Source organism: Odocoileus virginianus, chromosome 34, assembly GCF_023699985.2.
Source record: "Odocoileus virginianus isolate 20LAN1187 ecotype Illinois chromosome 34, Ovbor_1.2, whole genome shotgun sequence".
NCBI lineage: Eukaryota > Metazoa > Chordata > Mammalia > Artiodactyla > Cervidae > Odocoileus > Odocoileus virginianus.
The window spans coordinates 8,608,964-8,626,350 of NC_069707.1; the positions used below are offsets into that span (position 1 = coordinate 8,608,964).

At 45.3% G+C, this 17,387-nt stretch overlaps 1 protein-coding gene across 4 annotated transcripts in view; it reads right to left on the reverse strand.

Moving 5' to 3' along the window:
• Window positions 1-17,387, reverse strand: part of SYTL3 (synaptotagmin like 3) — a 90,146-nt gene that overhangs the window by 71,288 nt on the left and 1,471 nt on the right. For all 4 annotated transcript variants that reach the window (XM_070461511.1, XM_020889351.2, XM_070461510.1 and 1 more), the window contains exons 2-3: window positions 6,197-6,785; window positions 3,997-4,215 (exon numbers count right to left, since the gene is read on the reverse strand). In XM_070461511.1, coding sequence (XP_070317612.1) covers window positions 3,997-4,215; window positions 6,197-6,306 — 329 coding nt within the window. In that variant the 5' untranslated portion in view covers window positions 6,307-6,785. The remainder of the gene's footprint in view (window positions 1-3,996; window positions 4,216-6,196; window positions 6,786-17,387) is intronic.

The window sequence follows — 17,387 nt, forward strand, 5'->3', positions numbered from 1 at the left end:
CGGGAGGAGAAGGAGACAACAGAGGATGAGATGGTTGGATGACATCACAGACTCGATGGACATGAGTTTGAGTAAGCTCCTGGAGTTGGTGATGGACAGGGAAGCGTAGCATGCTATAGTCTGTGGGGTCACAAAGAGTCAGACACGACTGAGCAACTGAACTGAACTGAAAGAGCATATTATGATCCTTCATGTAATTATCATTTTCCATTCGCACAGAACGAAGTACACCTACTCTGTGTGAAACAGACAAGCGCTGTGGTAAGAACTAAAACAGCTGCCGTTTCCAGTTCAGAAGTAAAAAAGAAAAACTGTATTTTAAAGAACAAATGGCCCTTTTTCTGTGAAATTACACTTAGTGCCTAACCTCTGGAAATTGTGTAAATGTACAGCTACATGAAATATTTTACTCAGTTTATTTAGCTTGTCTATATACTTCTTCATGTGAAATGCAGGAACATAGCTTCTGTCAGTTCAGTTCAGTTTAGTCACTCAGTCGTGTCCAACTCTTTGTGACCCCATGAACCGCAGCAGGCCAGGCCTCCCTGTCCATCACCAACTCCCAGAATTTATCCAAACTCATGTCCATTGAGTTGGTGATGCCATCTAACCATCTCATCCTCAGTCATCCCCTTCTTTTCCTGCCTCCAATCTCTCCCAACATTAGGATCTTTTCAAATGAGTCACCTCTTTGCATCAGGTGGCCAAAGTATTGGAGTTTCAGCTTCAACATCAGTCCTACCAATGAACACCCAGGACTGATCTCCTTCAGGATGGACTGGTTGGATCTCCTTGCAGTCCAAGGAACTCTCAAGAGTCTTCTCCAACACCACAGTTCAAAAGCATCAATTCTTCGGTGCTCAGCCTTCTTTATGGTCCAAATCTGACATCCATACATGACCACTGGAAAAACCATAGCTTTGACTAGACAGACCTTTGTTAGCAAAGTGATGTCTCTACTTTTTAAAACGCTGTCTAGGTTGGTCATAGCCTTCCTTTCAAGGAGCAAGTGTCTTAATTTCATGGCTGCAGTCCCCGTCCGCAGTGATTTTGGAGCCCAAGAAAATAAAGTCTGTCACTGGTATAATATTCTACTTGATTGTTTTCTTATATATCTTCAGTTTTTACCATTAAAAATAATTTTGGATCATTCACAGTGGTTAAAAAAAAAAAAAAAAAGAAGGACTGGCACTCAGGAGACTGGTTCTAGTCTTACTATGTGGTCTTGGGCTCCCTTGGGTCTCTAAGCCTCTGCTCTTCACCCATAAAACTGGGATAATAGTAGTAACTGCCATGTAAGACTGTTTGAAGATTTAAACAAAGCATGTGGTGTCAAGACATGCCCAGGAGGTGAGCGGGCATGTGGTGAGCGGTCTGCACTCCTCCCCACGGTATTCCTTGTCCCTGACTGTGTTCATTTCCCTCTCTAATCCTGACCATCTTCCAGAAATGCTCCCACCTGGGTGCTCTGGGAAGTCACCTTGAGCCAGCTTAGTCTTCCCTCCCCTCTCCCTCCCCTGAGCCCCAACAGGTCCTCAGCAGAAAACCTGCCCAGCAGGGAGAATCCTCAGTTGTCTCCTGGACCCTCAGCCCAAGCCCAAGGCCAGCGCTGCCCACAGGCCTTCGCACTGACTGCAGCAGTCTGAACGCTGGTTTTGCTTTCTTTAAAACTGCTACCCTAGACTTTCCTTTTGCTTGATTTTAAAACCTATGTTTTCCTCCTGTTTCCACAATTCCTCCTGTTTCCACAACAATTCCACTTCTTGAGGGATGAGTCTCAGGCTGAAGAAGAAGCAAGGAGAGGAAAATGAACGGGGTCGGAAACCTGTCCAGGTCCCAGTTAAGACTGTCAAAGACTCTCACACTTCACCATCCTTTTCTTTGGTTTGACCCCCCAAGAGTGGACGGCAGCCCAGAGTGGACAAAACTAGAGAGGGTAGAGAACTTCGAAGAAAGGAAGCAAATGAAGGGGGGAGGGGTTGTAAATTACTCAGCTTTCTCGCCCTACAATTTCCTGGGTCAGTTCTCTCCAGAGCAATGCAATTATCTCTGTATTTTGAAAAACATCCTTATTTCAACACCAGGAAGCTGGGGTTTTAGAAATCGCACTTCATGAGCTTAGAGGGGTTCAGTTACAATGCCCTGGGGCACAGTGCTCTCAAGGGCGGAGACTTCAACAGGGCCCCCTTCCTGGGAGGTTGCCTCAGCCCCTGTCCTCCTGTTTTGATTTTTAGTTTCCAGTTAACCACTAAAGGGGCTTCCCTTGTGGCTCAGCTGGTAAAGAATCTGCCTGCAATGCGGAAGACCTGGGTTCGATCCCTGCATTGGGACGATCCCCTGGAGAAGGGAAAGGCTACCCACTCCAGTATTCTGGCCTGGAGAATTCCATGACTGTATAGTCCATGGAGTCGCAAAGAGTCGGACACAACTGAGCGACTTGCACTTTCACTTTGAGACTTCCCTGGTGGCTCAGATGATAAAGCGTCTGCTTACAATGCGGGAGACCTGGGTTCGCTCGATCCCTGGGTTGGGAAGATCCTCTGGCGAAGGAAATGGTAACTCACTCCAGCACTCTTGTCTGGAAAATCCCATGGATGGAGGAGCCTGGTAAGCTACAATCCATGGGGTTGCAAAGAGTTGGACACGACTGAGCAACTTCGCTTTACTCACTTTAACCACTAAAAGAAGTGCTGAAGAATTTACTACCTTGGGACACAGTGTTTATCAACCCAGTACATATGGTTAACTGAAGAGGGTCTTAGGACCTTCCCTCCTCTCTCAAGAGCCCAGGACCTGCTTGAGCACAAGTGCAGCCAGGGCTGGCTCACAGGAATTCTTTCTCTTTCCCTCTCAAGCTAAGAGAAGCCTGAAGGGCACTGGCTTTGACAGATTGAGGAAACTTGATATGTTTGGAGGTGACTCTGACCACGTGTCTGTGATGTGACATGCTGTTTCAGAGAGGGGTGCTTAGGAGCAAGGCAATCTGGTTGAACAACCTGCCTTTGAATGAGTGACTGAAATACATTAATCCTCACAAAGCAAGGGGGAGTTTAAGGAGATTAATATCAGGCTGCTTATAAACACAATCCTCTTGATTTAGGGGGGGAGAAAAATCCCACTGGTGTGCCCTCACTCTGTAATCACCTCACACAGTCTCCCTAGGCACGTACGCACCTGAGCAACGTTTAGAAGTTGTTTTCAAATCTCAGTCTCAGATTATTCTCCTAGATTCACACCAGACAAACACTTCTGCTTCTCACGAGTTCTGTGATGTCCTTGTGCACACTCCCCCACAACAAGCAGAAACACTCCCTGGGTTTTCCAGGAACCGATGACCAGCCCATTCTTGCTTCTAACAGTATGAGATCAAGCCATACGTGTTCTTCATCATTTTCAAGAAGTGTATTTCAAAAATACCAACTCCGTGTTTAAAATATTTTAAAATCTCACAATAGCAAAAGATTAGAATAAATGTAGATTCAGTCTATCACTAATGGAAACCATAACCACTTCTTTAGGGGAGCATCAATACAGGTCAAATTTCTTCCTTCAAAAAGGCCTTAATAAAGCTCCACAGGACACTCTAATATTCCTTGTATTACAATTCACTCCACTTTCCCTCAAAGAGATAAATTAAGCTCTAAGAAAACTAACAAAACTAACTAGTTAAGAAACCGAAAGGAATCTTAACTCCTAGATTAGATGATCCTCGGCCATTACAAACTTTTGTAAACTAAAAAACTTTTTTCATTTGGTAAAATGTGTTTTTGAGTTACAATAATTTCCATGTCTAGAAAGGCAGCTCCATGTTAAGCATTCTCTGAATATTTTCCGATTAAGTTTAAAAAATGACAGCTACCTTTATTGATTGTTGGTCTTGGGCCATATTCGAGGGTTTCCAGCCATCCTTGCCCCACCTCCGCCGGCCCCGCCCACCCACCGGCCCCACCCATCTCGTAGGCCCCGCCCACCCCCGCCGGCCCCGCCCATCCTCACCTGTCCTCGAAGCACACGGTGCACTTCCAGGCGCGGGTCTGCCTCAGGAACACCCGGCACTCGCTGCACACGCGGTGACTGCAGCCCCGACACACGGCTCCCCGGTTCAGCAGGAGCCCCAGGGGCTGCTGGCAGCGGGCACAAGACTTCTCTCTGTACTCGTGGCTCACGCTCTTCGCGCCTTTCCACCTGAGATGCTGCAAGCGCGTCTTCAGTTTCCTGCGGCCCAGAGGGTTAAGTGATGAGAAACCAGTGAGTGGAAGGGGAGAAACCAGTGAGTGGAAGGGCAGAAGCCAGCCAAACTCCTCCGTGGCAAGGGCCTCAACAGTATGGAGATAGAGAAGGGGCTTTGCATTCCAGCACCCCCGGGTTCTAACACAGCTGTGTGAACCAGGATCTCCTGCCATCTTTCAGAGCAGAGGCTCAGAGGTTTTCTCAGCTGTGAAAGCCTTACCTCCCAGGGTAGCTGTGAGGATGAAATGGCAAAGCATAAACAGTCTGCCTGGCATGGAGGAGTCAGCTGCTGATTTTGTTCTAGGTTCATCCTTTTGTGCCCAAACGGCATTATAATGGTAAAGAAAAACAGTGAAAGAAGAGGGAAAATGCAGGAAAACGGCATCAATTCTAATATTCAAGACAGGGAATGATGTGTAAGTATACAGCATACACACCTGCCGTTGTTAAAAGTGCCCCAATAAAGTTACTTAACTGATGCTATAGTTTTGCTACTATTTTTTATGGGTGGTCGGTTACTTTCAGTTCCTGTTTCTCCCAGGAAGATAGCCCTAGTACAAACGTGTCAGTAGCTCTGTCATGTTTGACTCTGTGTGACCCCATGGACTGTAGCCCGCCAGGCTCCTTTGTCCATGGGATGGATTCTCCAGGCAAGAATACTGGAGTAGGTTGCCATGCCCTCCTCCAGGGGATCTCCCAATCCCAGCAATGGAACCCACGCCTCCCGCATTGCAGGTGGATTCTTTACCATCTGGGTCACCAGGGAAGAGCCCTCTTAGTGAAAAGGGGTATTACATTGGACCATAAAACATACCATTAGCCAGAATACTCTTTTATGGACTGTCTCTGTCACTTTTAGGATAGAGAACCTAATCCCGCGAAACAAGCCTCCAGCAAACTTTCGGTACCCTTGGAACAAAATAACATGTTACTTTGTTGACATTCAAAACGATGCTTCTAAATCACTGAAAGATCTTCCATCACCAAAGAAAACTCTATTTTTCTCACTGTGTTTCTTTCTTTCTTTCTTTTTTTTTTTTTAGTGGAAGAAAGTGTAAGTACACTTGGACAGCTTTGGGATTACAAAGGAGAGTAGAAAAGGAACATTGTTCCTTCCAGTTCACCCAGAAATTTCCTCTCCTTCCTCAAACACTGGGTGGTCCGAAGTTTTGTTTTATACGTTTGTTTTTCTTGGCAGACTCTGAAAAAGAGTTCTGCCATTAAAAACACAATGAGATCAAAAGCCCATCCCATTTACTTATTTTCTAGATCTCACATTCTCCATCAACATCAATAAACAAATCATCGTTATATTAAAGATGGATCTTGACAGCTAACAAGAGACACGCTGCTGATAACCTAGCCCTGCTCTGTTAAGTGTTAAACTAATGGCAAACAGCCTGCGCCGTTCAGAGACAGAATGAGAAGGTGTTCTCTGTCAACAAATGAGTCTGGGAGCAGGCTGGGCAGGTTCAGACTTTATGCTCCCTGTTTCCTCAGAGCTGGCTGGGAAGCAAAAGTGAGCAAAGAGAAGGCTGGAATGGATGCCAGCAGATCTGTTTCTAAGCTGCTTTCTTTGCATCTTCAATTACCACCAAAAATAATTTAGGAAAACCCTTAGCTGGAGGTCTTTCCCTTGAAAGGGTGTATGGGAAGTCTGAAGGCTGCCCTTGAATGATTCCTGCAAAGTAGGCAAATGGATAGGCAGACAGACAGCCAACTTATCACACAAAGGCATTGTTTTAAGTGAAAAGAAGGCATTCTTTCCCTGACCATCCCGAAGCTTAGTGACACAGTAAAGGTCACCTCCACCTACAGCCCTTGCTTCGGACTCTTGTCAGACAAGAGGCTGAATGCGGAGCAAACGGCACTAGCTAATCAAGCAGCAAGATGCCAAGGAGAGATGGCCTCCAAGCAGAAAAGGCCAAAAACCGCAAAGAATTCCACCATCTGCACGACCGCCTACCGTATCCGCTCCGCCTCCGTGTTTTGAACCTCCTGGTCCCGATACAAAACCTGGAGGATCACTTCGCGTTCCGACTCCTGGAGGGAACTGAGGCTGACTTGGTGGGCCATTTCCGTCTCTTCTCAGACCCACGTTGAAGTTCTACTCCATGGCCGTGCGTCCCAGTCCCGTGGATGGGCTCAGAGCCCAGCGACAGCCCCACGTGCTTTGAAAGCACTCCCTCTCCTATTTCATTGGCAAAGGTGTTGCTCGTAGCTTTTATCCTCTTTTTAACTGTCACTCTTCTCGGGAGAAAAAAGTTCCAAGAAGCTACCCCTCTGTTGGAATCATCACTCCCAGAGCCTCATGCCATCTGCAGAGCCTTCTCCCCAGGTCCTGCCGCAGCCTCTGACATCCGGCTAAGTCAGAAGCATATCTTTTTTCTGAGGTTTTTGCCAGAGATTGTTATAAATTACACAGATAATTTCTGCATAAGCAGAAGTAATCCCCAATCTGAGGGAATTTACAAAGAGCAGTAAGAAGAGTATTCAGTGACACAGACATTAACCTTTCTCTTCATAGGTTTACAGGTAGCACTGATGATAAATACCTGCAGAAAAAGACAACAAAAATAGCATCATTTTTCCAGGCTTACGTATCTCTGCAGCTTTAGTCCAGAAAAGACAAAATGTTCTACAGACAGATCTTTGCATTTTTTGCTGTGATGATAATGTAAGATTTTAAGTTTTATTAAATTGGACTTTTCATGTTTCTAAAGCCTCAAACTTCCACACTTGAATTTTTCTGATATGAATTCTGTATCCTGAGTGATTAGAGGCATGAAGGTCTATATTTAATGTGCTATTGTTTAGTTGCTAAGTCACGTCTGACTCTTGCAACCCCATTGACTGCAGCCTGCCAGGCTCTTCTGTCCATGGGATTTCCCAGGGAAGACACTGGAGTGGGTTGCCATTTTCTCCTCCAGTATTGAATGTACATCATCCTAATTGAAAATACTTTAGGATATCTACAACTTCATCTGTTATCTGTAATTTTTACAATTAACTTCAAAACTAAAAAAATGTTTACTCAATTAAGGACCTATGAAGGGATATCACCACAACCTCAGTCTATCAGTTATTTGTGGTCTTTAACGGTTTTTAGCAATGGCCTTCTACACGGGCTCTCATTTCTGGTGAATACGAGTTGACAGGTTCTCCACTCCTACTTACTTTTTCCATCAGTGATGCTAGACACACAGCACCTTTGATCTGTTTTTCCCCCAACCAAGATGGTACTGAATTGATAAAAACATGTCAGTGAAAAGCAGAAAATGCAGATCTAATTAGTGTACTTTCTACCGTGCCATTTTATTATCAAATTTACATGAATTCGTTAGTAATAAGATGTCCCTTCAATGCTTTGGAAGCTAAACTCCCTTTGTTCAGCATCAACAGAAATTCACATTCTATTAATTTATGATCCATAGCAAATCGGTGAAAAAGAGGTTAATAGAGCCCTAAGGATCATTCTCTTTAAGCAGAGATTCTTAACTTTTCTTTTTTAATCTCTGATCATCTGGTGAAGCTTCTGTATTAAAATGCATACAATAAAATACATTATAACAAAGGAAATCAATTATACTGAAAATTTTAAAATTATAATAATATATGTGTCCAGGGATGTATGAAATCTAGTAGTGATCTAACAGTGACTGTAATTTCAGAGTAGCAATGATTGCAAGCAATACTGAGATATCTGCAACAAACGATGTGGAGACCATAAGTCTTGCTAACTCTACTGTGGTTTGTGACGAAATGCTGAACTTTAGTTACAAGTCAATGAAAATTAAGATATAATTTTTTTTCATGCCCAAGTTCATGGACCTATAGGCTCAGGACCCTTGGCTTAAGGATCCTCTATTTGTCAGTTTCTCTTTTGCGGGTGGGGCTACACTGGTGGCTCAGTGGTAAAGAATCTGCCAGCAAGGCAGGAGACTCGGGTTCGATCCCTGGGTCGGGAAGATCCCATGGAGGAGGAAATACTGGAGCAACCCACTCCCGTGTTATTGGACAGAGGAGCCTCATGGGCTACAGCCCATGCAGTTGCAAAGAGTCAGACATGAGTGAGTGCACAAACTATCGTAGGATAAGCTTAAAACAGTTGGCCCAACCAAACTGCGGAGGCTACATGAGGAGGAGGGAAGCCCGGGGCTGCCAGGGGATGGTCCTGGCCTCCGCTCTCCAAGCAAGCATTCCTGAGTGCCTGCTCCCAAAAGCCTCCTCTATAGACGGCAGGAGAACCACGAGAACAAGGACTCGGGCTCCAGCCTCAGCAGAGTCAAGACCTCCTCCCTCCTAAGGTCCTGTTTCCAGGTGAACGGACGGAGCAGCAGAGCTTAGCTCCCCGAGGCTCTGAGTCTCTGGGGAAGAAGAGATGCTAGGAAACAGCTTGCAATCAAGTCCTAAGTGGGAAAGTGTCACCAACTTCATGAGCCTATTTCTTCTAAATGCATTCCTGGGTTTTTGTTGCTTCTCTCTCATTTCTAACCTATTAACCACATTACTGAATCAAGTACTGTCCTGTCTGTCTGATTCCCAAGTATTTTAAGTGCGATTTTTGCACTTGGCTCAAAACACACCGTCTATGCACTGAGCTTTCTCTCCATGTGGCCTTTGGGCTCAGGTGTCTGGCCCTGGTCCTCGGCGCCACCGGGAGGCGGGACCGGTCAGCACTAGGCTGGAAATGAGGACTCCTGGAGTGGTGTGGTCAGTGTTCACTCCTTCAGGTGGCCAGGCCTCTACCCAGTCCAGACACACAGGGTTTGGTTGTTTAAAAACACTCCTGCTCTCTACCCAAAACCCTTGCCTGTGGCCTCACACGGGCCTCCGCAGGTTTGAGTGGGCACTCTTTCTCCCCCTAGTGGCCATCCCCTGCTAGTTACAGAAAAGTCAAATTGAGTTGGTTTTCGGAAACCATCCATCAGCCATTCGTTAATTAAATATTGATCAAGCATTCAGCAAGTGCCAGACACTGTTTAAGTGATTACGGTACAGGACTTAATGACTGATAAGTTACACCCTACCCCATTTCTAACAATACGATGTATGCTCAGTTGCTTCAGTCATGTCTGATTCTTTGCAGCCCCATGGACCGTAGCTCACCAGGCTCCTCTGTCCATGGGATTCTCCAGGCAAGAATGCTGGAGTGGGTTGCCATTTCCTACTCCAGGGGATCTTTCCAACCCAGGGATCAAACCCATGTCTCTTGTGTCTCCTGCATTGGCAAGTGGATTCTTTACCACTAGGGCCACCTATAAAAGCACACAGGGGACAGTTAAAGTCAGAGAAACAGTATCAGCCAGAGTGAAAAGGAGCAGATGATTTCTACCAGGAACCTGCAGTGAAACAATCACTGTACTTGAGCACTGAGGCTGCCCTGGTGGCTCAGAACAAAACAAAACCCCAAATCAAAGTGGTGTATATAGTTCTGATAAACCAAAAGAAAACAAAGGCATTCTCAAGGTGTAAAGGTCATGGAACGAAAAGGTAATGAATGATCTGAGCAGTGATTTGGCAGAGATGCAAAACTGTCCTTCATGTATCATCATTATATTGATTTCAAATTAACTAAGGATAGGGCTTGTTGTTGTTGTTATTGTTATTCAGTTGCCAAGTCATGTCCGACTCTGCGACCCCATGGACTGTAGCACATCAGGCTTCCCTGTCCATCACCAACTCCTGGAGCTTACTCAAACTCATGTCCATCGAGTCAGTGATGCCATCCAACCATCTCATCCTCTGTCGTCCCCTTCTCCTCCTGCCTTCAGTCTTTCCCAGCATCAGGGTCTTTTCCAATGAGTCAGCTGTTTGCATCAGGTGGCCAAAGTATTGGAGCTTCAGCTTCAGCATTAGTCCTTCCAAAGAGTATTCAGGGTTGATTTCCTTTAAGAGTGACTGGTTTGATCTCCTTGCTTTCCAAGGATAGAGCACCAAATTGTAATTCACTGAAAGCCTTTCAAATACACACCCAAACATGGTGCTTTCTGAGGTTCCCAGCTGATGCAGTATAAAGCTTAGAGAACTAGAGGTATGTCTGTGCAGTGTTTGTCTGAGTTTTTCTTCTTGACTTTGAGAGATTTTGACTCTGGCTTCCATAAACCTTCAGTCATTCAAGCACATGGTTGTAACTACAATGAGGAAATACTTCTATTATTGGATTGAAATGTACATTCTTCCTTAACTTGAAGGATCTGTGTCCAAACCCCCTCTATACAGAGTGACTTTTTGAATTGATGCAATCAGGACTGCATAGAGAACACCCCAGGATCATTCATGTGACAAATAGATTCAAGGGATTAGATCTGGTAGACAGAGTGCCTGAAGAACTGTGGACAGAGGTTCGTGACATTGTATAGGAGGTGGTGACCGAAACCATCCCCAAGAAAAAGAAATGCAAGAAGGCAAAGTGGTTGTCTGAGGAGGCCTAACAAATAGCTGAGAAAAGAAGAGAAGCAAAAAGGCAAAGGAGAAAGGGAAAGATATATTCATCTGAATGTAGAATATCAGAGAATAACAAGAAGAGATAAGAAAGCCTTCTTAAGTAATAGAGGAAAACAATAGGATGCGAAAGACTGGAGATCTTTTCAATAAAATTGGAGATACCAAGAGAACATTTCATGCAAAGACGGGCACAATAAAGGAATAGAAATGGCAAGGACGTAACAGAAGCAGAAGAGATTAAGAAGAGGTGGCAAGAATACACAGAAGAACTGTACAAAAAAGCCTTAATGACCCATGATGGTGTGGTCACTCACCTAGAGCCAGACATCTGGGAGTGCACAGTCAAATGGGCCTTAGGAAGTATCACTATGAACAAAGGTAGTGGAGGTGATGGAATTCCAGCTGAGCTATTTCAAACCCTAAAAGATGATGCTATTTAAGTGCTGCACTCAATATGCGAGCAGATTTGGAAAACTCAGTATCCAGAAACCTAGGAGGATGTTTTCTCTTTGATTTCCAGTGTCCTCCCAGTGTTCCAATTGACTTGGTGGCTTGACCTTCCACACGTTTGAGCCACAGGCGTTTCATCTTATTGGGATTCATTTAGGGTTTTCAGTGGGGGCAGTCCCATGCTTCCCTCTAGAAATTTGTGGGGTAGTTTTAGTTGTCATGGTGACAAAGAAGTACCTTGCATTCCCGTACAAATATTGGTTATCTTACCAGATAACTAGGGAAAAGATATAATGATCTGATAATAGAATTTAACTCACAGAAACACAAAGTATATTTTGCAGGGTTTTAATATACTGGGTTTTCCAGAATGAAGCTATTGTGTAAACTGAGGGAAGACTGTACCTGATTTCATTTAGAATTGCTTACCATTTCAGAAAGTGGCACCTCATAGGGCAGCATGACTTGTATTAATAGTATTTGAATCACTAATGCTACAATACTGTTAAGGATCTGCATTTGTAGATGCGAATCTACAAATCAATGTGATTCTAGGTATGAGAACATCTGACAACTTCACTATGTCTTTTAATGTAGTTTATATTGAGAGTCCCTTGGACTGCAGGGAAATCAAACTAGTCAATCCTAAAGGAAATCGGTCCTGAATATTCATTGGAAGGACTGATGCTGAACCTGAAACTCCAATACTTTGGCCACCTGATGTGAACAACTGACTCATTGGAAAAGACCCTGATACTAGGAAAGATTAAAGGCAGGAGAAGGGGACAACAGAAGATGAGATGTTTGGTTGGCATCACCAACATGATGGACATGAGTTTGGGCAAGCTCCAGGAGTTGGTGATGGACAGGGGGTCCGCAAAGAGTCGGACACAACTGAGTGACTGAATTGAACTAATATATATGATTACATATTATATTCTTATAATTTAATGTCCTTTTATTTCTCCTTTTATCACAGTAATGACATTGTATTATTGTTGTTGGTATTGGGATGGTAAATGATTATATTTTACATGAATTCCAATTCCAGATAGTAAAAGGTGAGCTACAAAATATTTCCTATAAAGAGTGAGTATTGGGTCTTTGGGGTTTAAGAACCACTGAAATTGAGGATCCAATGATTTCTCAGGTTACTTACAAATTAAACTGTGTGTGTCATTCTCTTGTTCATTTTTTCAACGTTTTATTGTGTTTTAGAGGATGGAATGGGGAAAATAGAGAACTGGTTGGTTGTTTTTGTTGTGTTAAGTTGTGTGGGCTTTTAACTTGATCGTGAATTTGCTTGTGCAATTTCAGGTCTGATTTTCAGTTTACAACTGAGAGCTCAGTGTTTCTGTTTCAATAGCAATTATCTGAATTATTTCAGCTGCATCTTTTCTGTCCTCTGAACAAAATCTGGAGCTCTTCCTGCTCTTTATTCCTGTTATGCTGGCATTTAAATTTCTCTAAGTTTTACAGCAACAGCCAAATCAGAGATTTTACTCTCTAATCCATGTTCCAAATCACTCAAGATCAAATTCACTAAAACTATTCTTAACCTATAGTCTGTTTATCCAAGACAAGGTGCCCCCAGACTTATGACAATGATTGACTTATTTTTTTAATTATTTGTCTATTTATTTATTTGTAGTGAACTCTTCCTAGTCAACAGAGGTTTTTAGGATGACAGAGTTAATTAGCAAGTCACATGGGCCCATGGTAAATACCAAGAAAGTCAGAGAGAATTCCATCCACCTGGTGGCCTAGCTAGCTTAAGGTCCATCTTTAGGGATTCCATTTCTGGTCACCTATGCCAGCAGGAAACTAGAAACCACGCTGGCTTATTTTTCATATTACTCAAAATATGGATAAAACAAATATACTTCTCTCTTGCAGGCTTTTGATTTGTTGGATGTTTCTGAGTCGAAATGGAGATGGTAAAAGAATTCTAGGAAATCTATGCAAATCAGTTGGCATGTTCCTTGATGGAGTGAGGGGTGAGCGTGTCATTTGTAACCCAGAGTGCTAACAGGTGACAAGTGGGTCCAAGTCTGGCTGTGCCCACCGACCTGAGGGCGATGAGTGGGCCCGACAGTGACGGTGAGTCAGCGGAAGGCTGGTGACAGGAGAAGACAGGAAGATGTTCACGCCTGAGCCCCGCGCGGAGAAGCGGAGTTGGTCTGAGGAAGGGCAGGACATCTCTGGAGTGAGGGGCAGTCCACTGAATACGTCTGAGGCAGGAATGCGTCCTTCCTCTCCCAGGACAGGAGCCCAGGTCCCCACGGCCTATTAACAAATTCTAAACTATGAACAAGGCCTTTCTTACCCTCCTTGATCTGGCCTCCTCCGACTTCTGCATCCTCAGTTCCCATAGAACGCCCCAACACTCCCGCAGCAAACACATTCGAGACGGTTCCCTGGATGCCCCGTGTACTCTTCTCTTTCCATATATCCACTCCTGCTCTTCCCTGTCCCTACCAGGATCTAATTTACTTGGAGGCAGTGAGGGGAACGGGGTTTGGAGATGCTGGGCAAGTTAGTAAGTCCCCTGGGATTTAATTTACTTGGCTGCAAAGTAGAGGGAGGTGGCTCACACAGGAAAAGAGTTTGCCTGCAATGCTGGTGACCTGGGTTTGATCCCTGGGTCGTGAAGATTCCCTGGAGCAGGATATGGCAACCCAGTCCAGTATTCTTGCCTGGAGAATCCCATGGAAAGAGGAGGCTGGTTGGTTACAGTCCATGGGGCTGCGAAGAGTCAGACACCACTGAGCCACTAAGACTTTCACTTTCAGAGTGGATAGAATTATAGCATCCACTTCTTAGAGTCACAGTGAGGATTAAAAGTGTTTATACATGTAAAGCACTTTTTTTTGGCCATGCAGCATGTGGGATTTTAGTTCCTCGACCAGGGATTGAACCTGTGTCCCCTGCATTGCAAGCACAGGGCCTTAACCACTTGACCACCAGGGAAATCCCAACACATAAAGTACTTAGATCACAGTGGCAAGCATATGATAAATAACCCACTGACACATGTTAAACTGTGGTAGTAATCACAGTATTGATAGGGACAGAGTAAAAGGACAAAGTAGGTGATTAAATAGTTAATCCCACTAGGGGACTGTAAATAGGAAAACTATGGGAGACTCCCATAAGCTAATGGTTACTCAAGAAAGCAGGTTTACTTAACCACAAAACCAAGCAGATGCACGAAGCATGTCCTCAGACAATAAAGCAACGGTGGCATGAGACCCACATCCTGCCCAGTGAGTTCAGTAGGACACACACTCTGCACACATAAAAAAAACAATCATTTGTGGACCCAGCTTGACAATGTAGGGACAAGAAAAGCCCCCTGCTCAGTCTGGAGGAGGAGTTGATGATGGACACACAACATCTACTCAAGGAAGACAAAGACGGTTTTCTCCCCCTCCCTACTTTTCCTTTGATTATAAAAATGTAAGCCACTAAATACTCAGGACATGGTACCCCCTTGCCCACGCACTTGTAAGCCCTGTAAGTGTCCTGTTCTAATAAATCACTTCTTATCTATCACTTTGGGCTTCCCACATGGCGCTAGTGGTAAAGAACCTGCCTGCCAATACAAGAGACATGAGATATGAGTTTGATCCCTGGGTCAGGAAGATCCCCTTCAGGAGGGCATGGCAACCCACTCCAGTATTCTTGCCTGGAGAATCCCATGGACAGAGGAGCCTGGTGGGCTACAGTCCGTGGGGTCACAGAGAGTCAGACACGAATGAAGCACTTGGCACACATACGCATCTATTACTTTGCCTCTCACTGAATTCCTTCTGTGCTGAGACATAAAGGGGTAGAGCTCTTCAGAGTCCCCTGAAACATCACCCAATGGTCTCATCATCATCATCATCATCATTAGTATTCATTGTTTATCTGCCAGGTCCAGATTCATCACTAATTCAGGAACTTGCTCCTTATTTTCAAGCACAATTAATTTCTCCTTCATTATGCCCCCTTTTTTTCTGTATATTTCTCTCTCACGACTCTGACTTCTTTCTGATTCAAGTGTCCTTCTCATGGTGACATTGGTTCTTAGTGATCCCTCACCACCCAGCAAATAGGTCCTTAATGTTTGGCTGGAATTGAGAAACCCAGTAACTATTGTGACACGCGGGTTTGCTTGCCAAAGCAGGAAGCATGAATTCAAGTCGGAAGGAAGGATCATAGTCAGGTGAGCAAGCAACATACATCTCAGAAAGCTCCAGGCTTCAGAAATCTGGAAAGCATCCGAAAATCTGAGATCATTTCAGCATTTGAGAAGCATACTAAAAAGTATTCTGTTTTAATGATCTCATGCAGAAATTCACAATCTCATAGCTTGAATAATACAATCTCCCAGACCTGGTTTTTCTGCAATGATATTTAGTCACTCTCTCACACACCCAACGAATTCTGAAACTGTTTTTGTCGCAAACACTGGTGTCGGGTTCTGTCTTCAACCACATGGAGCTGTCTAGCCCCCGATCTCCTTTCTCAATTGCATTTTTGTGATTTTGTAATCGGGACTGCCTTTCTTCTACAGCATCCCACCATACCAACCAGTCTAATTTACTTAACAATTAAAAAATAAATAAAATCTACAGTGTATTGCCACTCTGAAGGAAAAAGTCCCCCAGAGCCACTTGGGGAAGCACTGCACAGCCAACCATCCCATCTCAGCATCAGTTTGGGTCTCAGACAAACTGGGATCAAACGCCAGATCTGGAGTCATCTCAGTACAGTCTGAGAGCAACGGCTGGAATAAAGCAAGCAGGAATTGGAGTCCTCTCTGATCACTGTCCTCCCCTTCAGGAAGGCCCCAGAGCAGGACTCAAACCTCTTTTCTGGGATCGATAGGGACACGTACAGCAGAGGTGGGGGCCCCTCCTAAACCCAGCTCGGGGCTTCAATCCGCACGTTTTCATCTCCTCTGTAGCCGGTCATGCCACGTCCCACTGGAACTCTGCATCCAGACGAATGCAGTTAGGTGGTGGTGATTGGCGTATTGACTCACAGCACTGATTTCTTTGGGCTTCTGTGAGCCCCTCAGATGCCATGGAGTGAGGACATCAAATTAGCAGGAGTCCCTCTCTGCAATCGAAAAGCTCGCATTCCAGCCAGGAAATGGACGGGTGAACAAATAAGTGACATGACAGGGTGAGTAGAAACACAAGGATCTGCAGAAGAGAATGCTCAGAGGTCGATGTGATTCACTCCACGTGGAGAGAGGAGAAATAGCTGGTGGGGCGGGGTGGGGGGGTAGTATGTGGGGAAGACATTCTGGAGGGGACCGTGTGGGACCCCCCTTTGCCAGAGAAAGGAACATCTGACTGTGTCAGTTCTGAAACCACACTTGCTCTTTTTTCCCCTCGGTCTAACAGCCAAGACTGACTTCGGCTTTTCAGATCTGACCAGGGGAAGAAAAGTACAAGAAATGTGAAACCCAGGGGTGAGTAGAAGAAGGAGGACAGGAAAGGAAACGCTCTTTATCTGCAGGCTCTTCCATCTAATGGTCATCTCTGAGCAGCTGGTCATCGGAGCAAAGGAATGGACGCGTCACCCACCCCCACGCCCGCACCCCTGCCCGTGATGGAGGGGAGAGGCTGCGATCAGGGAGGTGCCTGCATGTGAATACTCTCATCACCGGACTTGCAATTCAAGCTAGAGGTTGAGCCACGGCTGAACCCACAGCCAAGCCCCTGCTCTCAGCCCCGCTCCAGGGCCAGCCCGCCCGTACTGTGTTTTACCACAGCTGTTTCCTTGAGAAGCTGCAGTTTGCTTTTTTTTCTCTGAATACGGCCACAATACTTTCTACCTAGAATGCACGGGCAAAGTTGAGCGACTCCACAGACGCTGCTGATTCACCTGAAAGTGTCTCTCTTTTTAGCTCGTGGAGTGTCCTCACAGATGCCCGCAACAGCCGCAGGGACCACTGGTCCGTCCACGCTGAGGAGGCGGGTGAAGGCAGGCGGCGCTCACAGGCCCGAAGGATTCCTTCTTGCGACGGCGAGACGCCCCACCTGGGTGTCCCCTCGGGAAGCATGGCACGGGCGTGGAGATGAGCCTTCAGAAACTCTTTCTGTCTCTGGTCCCTGGGCCGGAAGTGGATTCTCTCAGAAGCCAGTCACCCCAGGCTGCAGGCCTCAGTTGCCAGGCCCCGGACCTGACCTTGTATTAGTATGTTTCCTTAAAGAGGGCTCCAGGCGCCATATAGGCTTCAGGTCCCTCAGAACTATCCTTAA